Source organism: Heteronotia binoei, chromosome 5 (genome assembly GCF_032191835.1).
Source record: "Heteronotia binoei isolate CCM8104 ecotype False Entrance Well chromosome 5, APGP_CSIRO_Hbin_v1, whole genome shotgun sequence".
Taxonomy (NCBI): domain Eukaryota; kingdom Metazoa; phylum Chordata; class Lepidosauria; order Squamata; family Gekkonidae; genus Heteronotia; species Heteronotia binoei.
The window spans coordinates 144,745,147-144,756,131 of NC_083227.1; the positions used below are offsets into that span (position 1 = coordinate 144,745,147).

Below are 10,985 nucleotides of genomic sequence, written 5' to 3' on the forward strand. Positions count from 1 at the left end.
GATTCAGATCCAAAGAGATTAGTTACAAAATGGTGGGGGGAAATGAGAATGGCAGGATTGCATGTCTTACTAAGCGATATGAAAGAAATATAAATATGCAAAGATTCCATGATATTTCATGGTGTAATGTATAGATGTTGGCTGACTTTCTCTCTCTCTTTTTTTTAAATACGTGAACCTAAACCTCAGATCTGGATTGCACAGCTTTGTTTGCGTTCTAATTATCTGAAATGAGCTTCCCTCTGTTTCTCTCCCTCCCTCCCTTTTATTTGGCTCTCCTAACAACCAGGAAATCATCCGGCTTCCCTGATTCAAGAATGCCTTCCCTCTATGCTACTTGGACATTATCTACTTCCTCACTTTCATCCCAGGGAAGCATCTCAGAGAACGGCCCAAGGCAAAGCAGACCTTTGAAATCCGCCTTCATGACGACATCTTTGGCCTCACCAGTGAGAGAACTCTCTGTGCCGACAGCTTCAGGGCATACAGCATCGCAGAGGAGGGGACGTGGCAACAATAGGAAGAGTAAGTCTTAGTGAGAGAGGCATGTGGACCTGTTCTCAAGTAGCAAAGAGATGTTTAGACACCTTTAATTAGCACATTGAAACTTGAGGATGATGCAATAAACATAAATACTATGCAGTGCCTCCCTAAGAGCTGTGAACTTGATTGCATACAACATACACATATCCGGCTGAGTAGGAAGTCTGCCCTGCCAAAGGCATGAATGCATAAGCTGTAGCCTCAGACAATCCAGAAAGGTGCAGTAGGATTAATTGTTCAGAAATTATCCAGAGAGAGATCTTTGTGCACAGAGAAAAACAAGTTAATACCCTGTGTATCACAGGTCTTAGTTTATCTTTCACACATTAAGTAGAAATGAGATTGTGGGGATAAAGTGAAAGCTTCAGCAATGACTTTTACAAACTTACTGTGAACAGGTTGACCCAAGATCTCATTTAGAGCAGCATTTATTCTTAAAGAATATCCCAAACATTAATGCATATGTTGGCGAGTGGGCGTGCATGCACATGTCAAAATTCATGGAAGTTTGTGGTGGCTGTTCACAAACATTGATTAATGAACCTGCCAAAATTTATGATGAACTTTAGTTTGTCAGCTGGTTCATGCCCATCTTTAGTCCCATGGTGGTTTTTAGAGTAACATAGGCCCAAAAAGGTTTTTCTGCATCACATGTAATGGAGACAATAGAAAGATGAGAATAAAAAAGAAATGTAAGATTAACAGGAGATGAATTCATACATATGTAATTAATACACAGGATTAAGAGAACAGCTGCTTCGAGAACAGGAGTCTTTTGGGTAGCTGAAGGTGATTCGGCTTTATCCCCACAATCTCATTTCTACTTAATGTGTGAAAGATAAACGAAGACCTGTGATACACAGGGTATCGGTCACGTTCAGCATTATAAACAAAGGCAGAAAAATAGCATGTCACAATCATGGAGATCTTTGAAAGTATTTGGTTTTGAATGTGGAGGAGAACAAAAACTTTCCTCCCTGATGCTGGCCCTGGCTCAGCAACCAACTGCAGCTGCAGCTGGACATCAAGAAGCTTTGGTGGCACAGATACAGACATTGCATTTTCAGAGATGTTAAAACTGTGGGGGGAAAGACTGGATTTTTGTGCAACTAAAAATCCAGAAACATAGGGGGAGACTGAAATTTAGGTTATAGTCACTGTTCTTCTTAATCTTAAATTTATTGATTGATTTAATGTAGCATATAAACACTTACAATTTAGCATACAAAACTCTATTACTTGATATATATATTAAATATGGAAAGGAGAAGACCCTAGAAAATTGAGAGAAACAGATTTTTTCTTAATTTTTCGGGGAAGGGGGGTTATGTTTTGATTTTTAAGACCCTCACCTCTCTAGGTACAATTCCTTCTAGTGGGGAGATCAAATTATCTAACGTTTCATCTGTTAAATTTAATTGCATCTTGCCAAGAGATAAAAAAAACTTAGTGCAAACAAATTTCCTCTTGGTTTAAAATAAAAGAAATAACAGACTTAAAGCAGGTGGTGAGAGTTAGCTTAATACAACTTGACTATTATGAATCCATTTTTAGCCAAATGGATAGTATGGCAAGTGTAAGTTATTGCAAAGGAAAGCAGTGGGATCCACATTATTGTTAGCTTTTTAATATACTTTAGACAGCTGTTAATATATTTTATGCCTCCATTTATAAGCAAGTGAAGACAAGACTCAGCCTTTCAGTGGGTCAGACTGTTGATCTATTGAGTCCAATACAAGTAAACTTGTATTCTCACTTAGCCCCAGCCCTTCTGCCAAACATCCTTTTTAAACTGAAGATTATGCAGTTTGGTGGTTCTGCATGCAACATATGCACCTTTCCATAGAGTTAGGAGCCCCTTGTAACTTAGTAGGAGTTTATAAAAACAAGCTGCAAATTCAAATAAGCAATTCAGGAATTTTCTCCAGCTATTTTTGCTATGACTATTCTGCATTTAGCTGTTAATGCAGGGGTGGGGAACCTCCATCCCGAGGGCCATATATGGCCCTCGAGGTCACTTGATGTGGCCCTCGGGATTGCTGGACTGAACCAAGCCATGTGGCAGCCTCCTTGGGGCCTGGCTGGCCAGCAAGGATCGTGGGGCCCAGCCATGCAGTGCAGCAGCCTCCCCAGGGCCAGTCAGGGATCACAGGGCCTAGATGTACTGTGCGGCAGCCTCCCTGGGGCCTGGCCGGCCGGCCAGAATTGCTGCAGGGCCTAGAAAAGTTACTATCTCAGTTCAGTTTGCACTTGATTATCCCAAAATGTGGCCTAATATGCTAATGAGTGTGTGACCTAATATGCTAATATTAGGGGATGTGGTCTAATATGCTACTGAGTTCCTGCTGGGCTTTTTCTACAAAAAAAGCCCTCGACCTATGCATTTGCCTAGGGCAGTGGGCCGGGTGTGTGTGTGTGGGGGGGGGCAGATTAGGCTCTCCCCACATGACTTCAAATAGAAAAACAATTATTTGCATTAATTGTGCTGGCCTGAATCATTCTTCCTCAGCAGAGCACTGTTTTTTAAGTTGATAATTTTTTATGGCCTGCGAATGATGTTATAAATATCCATATGGCCCTTGGCAGAAAAAAGGTTCCCCACCCCTGTGTTAATGGTTGATTATCATTCTTAACCCTCCTTTTTTTCCTAATCCCACCTCCACAGATGGATCTCTTCAGAAACCTGTGCAGCCTATAGCTCTTATTCCACTCATCGGTTCCCTGAGGCGCACTTCTGCCACCCCTTTACGACCCCAGCAATCTCCAATATATCAGCATATCTCTAGTCTGCCCCGAGGAGCTGGTGCAGCTGACACAGGAGCCAGGCTGAACTCTTCCCATGATTCTTCATTAGTGTTAGTGCCCCGGAGTGGAAACAGCAGAGCTCCTTCTGTGTGTAGCTCTGTATTAGACACCAAAGAATTGCCAACAAAAGGTGAACTGACTCTAAAGCCACCAGCATCCGCTCCACCCTCCATATTGGTGAAGCCAGATACCTCCAGAAACACTACCGAGAAGGTAACTGCAGAGTCTCTGCATCGTACAGGGAATGATCTTTACGATTATGATTATGAAAGGCTTTGAAAACAATGTTAGAACTGCAGCTCATGGTTGAGTTAGTGTGGAGAGCAGTCACTAAAGATTTCAGTGTTAACAGCATGATTTTTTAAGATGGGCAGCTGTGTTTTTCTGTAGCAGCAGAAAAGATCAAGAATCCAGTAGCACCTCAAAGACTAACAAAAATTGTGGCAGAGTATGAGCTTTTGTGAGTCACTGCTCACTTCTTCAGATGATTTTTGTTGACTATTATGGACTCTGTAGGGATTTTTGCTGACTATTGCAGACTCCGTAGGGATTCTCTATAGTACAGTGTCTGCATCATTCATGACTTCTGAAGAAGAATTTCCCAACTGTGGCTCGCAATACCCTCGTTTCTCATTAACTCAACATCACTGGTTATACAACACATAGTGCTCTCTTCCAGTATACCAGATGTTCCTTCATCTCCGGCTGTTATCTAGGGGAAACACACTCACACATCATACACACAAAAATCAGCAAATAGCTGGTGAAATAGAATGGAAATATGGAGGCAGTGGAAGTGACTTTGCCACAGAAAATCGGGTGACTAACAAGAGTAACCCGTGTCAAAGCTTGGGATAAATCTTCTTCAGAGGTTCAAACCAAAGAGACATAGAGGAACAGACGTTTTTAAAAGGTGCATTTTTAAGCTTTAATGTAAACTCGCTGAGTGTTCCAAGCACCTCAGATATATTATCTCAGTAGTTCTTAACATAACCCTTGAAGCTTGGGCAGCATTATTCCCAGTTTTGCAGATGGATCTGGGCAAAAAGATTGTGACTTCTACTTATCTATTCTATTTTCATGCTGCCTTTCCTCCAGGAGTTCAGGACAGAGTAGATGGTTCTTCCCTCTTCTATTTAATCTTCATAGCACCAAATAGGCTTCCCAATCCCCAGGTCCCAGCGGGGGATCTCCTGGTTTTACAGGCTTCCCCCTGCCCCCAGCCAGCTGGCCCGTGGGGGAAGCCCCACCTACACAGCCACCACAGCTCTAGATCTCCAGCAGGTTTAGGGAATAATGAGGAATTGATCCGCGGGTATCGAGGGCTCTGGGGGAGCTGTTTTTTGAGGTAGAGGCACCAGATTTTCAGTATAGCATCTAGTGCCTCTCCCCAAAATACCCCCCAAGTTTCAAAACTATTGGACTAGGGGGTCCAATTCTATGAGCTCCAAAAGAAGGTGCCCCTATCCTTCATTATTTCCTATGGAAGGAAGGCATTTAAAAAGGTGTGCTGTCCCTTTAAATGTGATGGCCAGAACTCCCTTGGAGTTCAGTTATGCTTGTCACATCCTGCTCCTGGCTCCACCCACAATGTCTCCTGGCTCCACCCCCAAAGTCCCCAGATATTTCTTGAATTGAACTTGGCAACCCTAGCACCAACCAGTTAGGCTAAGAGACTATGACTGGCCCTAGGTCACCTAGCAAGCTTCATGGCAGAATGGTCATAAGCCAGCATACTAACCATTATGCCACAGTGGCTCAAGACTTGCCCAAGGCTACCTAAGGCTGAAGGATCATCTCCCCTTGCATGCTCCTTGGTGGCAACTTCGATCTTTCTAACATGGCCTACTGTCAATTCCTCCTGTATCCAAGGCAAGAATTTTTTGCATTGCTGTTACTATTGGGATAGTTGGTTAATATAGCAGAGTTTTGCCCAGTCATAGAAGCATGATACTGAGTGCAGTAAATAAATCCCCAAAAACTATATATTGCAAAAAGGGTAAACTTACATTTATTCAAGTACATTCAGTTCACATTCAAGTTGCAGTCAAAAGAAGAGAAAGACGCTTAATCTGAAAGGTATTTTCCTTATCACAAATGGCCAGATAATGTCATCATGTGAATAGAAGTCTGAAGGGGAGACCTGCAGAAACATGTGTCTCCATGGAAGGCCATGCAAACTAGAGAGGACAAAGCAAGAGAGAGGGGAGGGGTCAGAGGGCAGCTCCCAGGTTAAGACAAAGAGTGACATCCCATTCAAAGGAGATAACAGCTATACACACTTAGGGTGTGATTACGCTAGAGATTTGGTCCACCCTAGCCACCCCTCCCCTCCAGATTAAACAGGCATGATTACGCATGTACATCTGTCACCCCCATGTCCTGCCCATCTTTTACTTCATCGTAGGATGGGCTGGGACCAGATTAAACAGCCACTGGGAACTTCCTGGTAGCAAATCTCTGAAGCACATGCATGACATGTTTCGCAGCTGTCTGAACAGCCGGGGAGCATGATGCATGCACCCCACACATGCAGGAGCCGACTGAATGCTCCTCGTGTGTGTGTGCAGCCTGTGCCTCTCCTGGCAGCAGGGCGAGAATTGTGTGATTGCCATGGTGAACATCAAAGAGCACCGGCTTTTTCAAAGCCAGGAGACCACCGCAGCAAATTCCCAATATGATAACACCCTTAGAGTGATGTGGTGCTCCTGAATGTCCAGGCATGCTGAGTTGCTCACTTCAACAGTTGTTTTTTATTTATTTATTTATTATATTAGACTTGTATCCCGCCCATTCTACAGTTTGGAGTAGTGGAGAGCCAGTTTGGAGTAGTGGTTAAGTGTGGAGACTCTTATCTGGGTAGAACTGGGTTTGATTCCCCACTCCTCCACTTGCACCTGCTAGCTTGGCCTTGGGTCAGCCAGAGCTCTGGCAGAGGTTGTCCTTGAAAGGGCAGCTGCTGTGAGAGCTCTCTCCAGCCCCACCCACCTCACAGGGTGTCTGTTGTGGGGGAGGAAGGTAAAGGAGATTGTGAGCCGCTCTGAGACTCTTCGGAGTGGAGGGCGGGATATAAATCCAATGTCTTCATCTACCTCACAGGGTGTCTGTTGTGGGGGAGGAAGGTAAAGGAGATTGTGAGCCGCTCTGAGACTCTTTGGAGTGGAGGGCGGGATATAAATCCAATGTCTTCATCTACCTCACAGGGTGTCTGTTGTGGGGGAGGAAGGTAAAGGAGATTGTGAGCCGCTCTGAGACTCTTCGGAGTGGAGGGCGGGATATAAATCCAATATCTTCTTCTTCTTCTTCTACAAAGACTCAAGTTAGCTGCCTTGGTCTTAAGATGCTCAGGAGAAATGTGGATGTATCAATATTTTAAATTAATAAACACCTACTGAGTTTGTGGCAAATGTGAGATTTGACCTAGGGACGACACAGTTTTATTTTATTTTTTTTATGAAATTTATACCCCACCTTCCTGTCCTCCTCAAGGCCACCAAGGTGACGAAAGGAATAAAAAGATACATGATAAAACACACACATTAAAAAAACCAAACAAAAATCATTAAAACAACACCAAAGCTAAAATACACATACAAAAACATAAAAACAATAATTGAAACATAGCACAGTAAGGTGGTCTCACTAAGGGAACAAAAGATAACACACAAAAATTCTTCACCTGCTGGCAGAAGATGGCAACAGAAGGGGACAGATGAGTCTCCCTAGGGAGAGAATTCAGAGTTTTGGTGCCACAGTTGAGAAAATCCTCTTCCTGGTTGCCATCCACCTAAACTCAGAAGGCAGGGCACCCAAAGCAGGGCCTCAGAAGATAACAATAGTTACCGGGTAGGTTCTTAAGGGTGTGGGTACGGCGTAATCTCCTGCTCCTATGTTACACAAGAGAAATAGTCAAACACACTTTTAACATCTTCCAGAAGCTACAGGCAAATGGTGAAGAGTCTTGTAATTTCTCTGAAAATTCTGAACTAAAGTTTACTCCTCTCTTCTTGATGGCCCTCTGCTACTATGTACTATCTTAGAGTTGAAGGAAAAATAAAGGTGACTGGAAACAATGCTGGACAAATAATTTGCATAACTGTGTGCTGTCTGATATACAATTTCCACTGAGGCAGTTTTTTAGGCATAACTAGTGCACTTACTGGCACGGACTCCTTTTTTTCCAAACATTGTTCAACATGCCATTTCCTAAACCTTCTTTCAATCTGGAGGGGGCAGGGAAAGAAAGCTTGCTTTTCTAGGAGAGCCAGTTTGGTGTAGTGGTTAAGTGCACGGACTCTTATCTGGGAGAACCAGGTTTGATTCCCCACTCCTCCACTTGCACCTGCTGGAATGGCCTTGGGTCAGCCATAGCTCTGGCAGAGGTTGTCCTTGAAAGGGCAGCTGCTGTGAGAGCCCTCCCCAGCCCCACCCACCTCACAGGGTGTCTGTTGTGGGGGAGGAAGGGAAAGGAGATTGTGAGCCACTCTGAGACTCTTCGGAGTGGAGGGCGGGATATAAATCCAATATCTTCATCTACCTCACAGGGTGTCTGTTGTGGGGGAAGAAGGTGAAGGAGATTGTGAGCCGCTCTGAGACTCTTCGGAGGGGAGGGCAGGATATAAATCCAATATCATCTTCATCTTCTTCTGGTTCATTGCTAGGCAAGCTTACAATTTAATTTTGGTTTTGTTGTGTCAGCATACAATCAAAACAATGGTGCCAGTTGTCTGCCAACAATAACTCCTGACTTCTGTTCTGTTTCAGCAAGTAAAAACAGTGAGGTTTCAGAACTACAGCCCTCCACCATCCAAGAGACACAGCTCTCAGTTTTCACCCAGCCTACCCAATGGCAAGACTGAGCAAGGAGGAACTACTGAAGCCACACAGACAGAAGCAACCAAGGGCCCCGATCCATCAGCTCTCTATTCCCACCGCATTAGCTCTAGTCCAGTTCATCAAAGAAGGATGCTACATCCCAAGATCTCATCCCTGGACCTTTCTAATCAAGCAAGTCACCTGACCTTTCCTACAAAAAAGAATTATAACAGCATCTCTGAAAACTGATAAAAGGTTAATCCCACTAAATTGCTTCTCTTTGAAAAAAATCTATTTTTCTTTGCTGCAAGGGGGGAGACCCCTATGTATGCCATAGATAAACACTTCTTCAGTGTAAATTTCATAGAAAATTTCATAGTTCCTTTGTCAAGAAACTACAGTAGCAGAGATGGTTAACTAATGACTAATGGATACTTCATACCCCGCATTGTACAGAAGGGTCTTATTTTGTGTGGCTCTACAACTGCAAAAGTGTGCCATGGTTGGGCATTTCTCTCCATATACAAAGACTACCAGAGGTAATCCACTGCCGCTGATAGAAACATATAGTGTTGAGAGGAGAGGAAATTATGCATATGGAGGTATGCTCAAAAGCCACATTGGACTAGTAAATTCAATTACTGTGCAATACAATTAGAATGGGCAAAGCAATAACGTTACAAGACATTAGACCTTCTTTGGTCCGTGCTATTCCATTCCACAGTGGATGAAATAGTTCCCTGCCTCTCTGGCTGAGTTTGCAGATTCCTCTTGTTCTTTGTTTCATCCCTCATTTTGAAGAGTTTGGAGTTAATTCATATCATGATTTTAAATGTCTTTTTAGGAAACTTACATATCCCAATATCCAGTATAGTTACTCAAGATAAATAATGAAATACAATCAGTGTATTGGGGCTCCCCAACCAAGAATTTTGAATCCTGCTTCCATAAACCAGCTGACTGCTGCAATGACTAAGCAGCGCATCCAGCATCTAATAGCAACAATGATGCAAATTCCACATGATTTTTTAAAGAGACATATATATATATATATAATGTGAGAAATTTGTGCCCCAACAGGTTAAAGGTCAGTTACATGCTCTTCAAGAAACAGCCAACATATTTTTAAAACTTCATGATCTGAGATTGCAATCTTAGGCACACTTACTTGGAAAGAAACTTCATTACACTCAGAGGGACTTCTTTTCCAAGGAAACATGCTTAGGACATGGATGTACATTTCTATTCTTAGAGTGCAGCTACATTCAAGTTTTTCTGAAACTCAGAAGCCCCACGTTGTAAACCACCATGTTCATCCCCTTTCCACCTAGGCCCTCCTCATGTTTTGCCATCAATCCCCAAGCGCAGCCTACAAAATGGTGCCACAGAAGGATGGGAGGACCTTCCATAAGATCTTCGTTTCCCCCATTTATTTTCAGCCAGTTTCATCTCCATACCTGCTTACTTGCTTCTAAGCTTGCTCAAAGTCCCTGCTATGTAACCTCAGTAATAAGGGAAATTGGAATGTGTTGTTGTTCAGTCACACAGTCGAGTCCAACTCTTTGCGACCCCATGGACAAAGTCATGCCAGGCCCTCCTGTCTTCCACTATCCTCCGAAGTCTGCTCAAATTCGTGTTTGTTACATCAGTAACACTGTCCAGCCATCTCATCTTTTGCCATCGCCTTCTTCTTTTGCCTTCTGTCTTTCCCAGCATCAGGATCTTCTCCAGGGAGTGCTCCCTTCTCATTTGGTGGCCAAAGTATTTGAGTTTCAGCTTCATTATCTGACTTTCCAGGGAACAGTCTGGGTTGATTTCCCTTAGGACTGACTGATTGGATCTTCTTGCAGTCCAAGGGACTCTCAAGAGACTTCTCCAGCACCACATCACAAAAGCATCTATTCTTCTGCGTTCAGCCTTCCTTATGGTCCAGCTCACACAGCCATACATTACTACTGGGAATACCATCGCTTTGACTATACAGACTTTTGTTGGCAGGCTGATTTCTCTACTTTTTATTATACTACCTAGGTTTCCCAAGGAGCAAACGTTGTTTAATTTCATGGCTACAGTCACCATCTGCAGTGATCTTGGATCCCAGGAATGTGAAGTCTGTCACTGCTTCCATGTCTTTCCCTTCTATTTGCCAAGGATGCCACAGTTTTTTGATGTTGAGTTTCAAGCCTACTTTTGTGCTCTCCTCTTTCACCCTCAACAAGAGGTTCTTTAGGTCCTCCTCATTTTCTGCCATTAGAGTGGTGTCATCTGCATATCTGAGGTTGTTGATGTTTTTCCTGGCAATCTTAATTGCAGTTTGTGCTTCATCCAGGCCAGCATTCCACATGATGTACTCTGCATATAAATTAAATAAGCAGGGTGACAATATACATCCTTGTCGAACTCCTTTTTCTATTCTAAACCAATCAGTTGTTCCATATCCCATTCTGACAGTTGCTTCTTGACCCTTATACAGGTTTCTCAGGAGACATGTGAGGTGGTCTGGTACTCCCATCTCTTTAAGGACTTGCCACAGTTTGTTGTGATCCACACAATCAAAGGCTTTAGCATAGTGAATGAAACAGAAATAGATGTTTTTCTGATACTCCTGTGCTTTCTCCATAATCCAGCGAATGTTGGCAATTTGATCTCTAGTTCCTCTACCTCTCTGAAACCCAGCTTGAACTTCTGGTAGTTCCCGATCGACATACTGCTGAAGCCTAGCTTGTAGGATTTTTAACATGACCTTGTTGGCATGTGAAATGAGTGCAATGTTGCAATAGTTTGAACATTCCTTGGCATTATCCTTCCTTGGGATTGGAATA

At 43.2% G+C, this 10,985-nt stretch overlaps 1 protein-coding gene across 1 annotated transcript in view; it reads left to right on the forward strand.

Annotated features, from left to right (window-relative positions):
- Positions 1 to 8,534, forward strand: part of SH3RF2 (SH3 domain containing ring finger 2) — a 183,551-nt gene extending 175,017 nt beyond the window's left edge. The window contains exons 8-10 of the mRNA XM_060240545.1: positions 290 to 525; positions 3,209 to 3,561; positions 8,113 to 8,534. Coding sequence (XP_060096528.1) covers positions 290 to 525; positions 3,209 to 3,561; positions 8,113 to 8,412 — 889 coding nt within the window. The 3' untranslated portion in view covers positions 8,413 to 8,534. The remainder of the gene's footprint in view (positions 1 to 289; positions 526 to 3,208; positions 3,562 to 8,112) is intronic.
- The last annotated feature ends 2,451 nt before the right edge of the window (positions 8,535 to 10,985 follow it).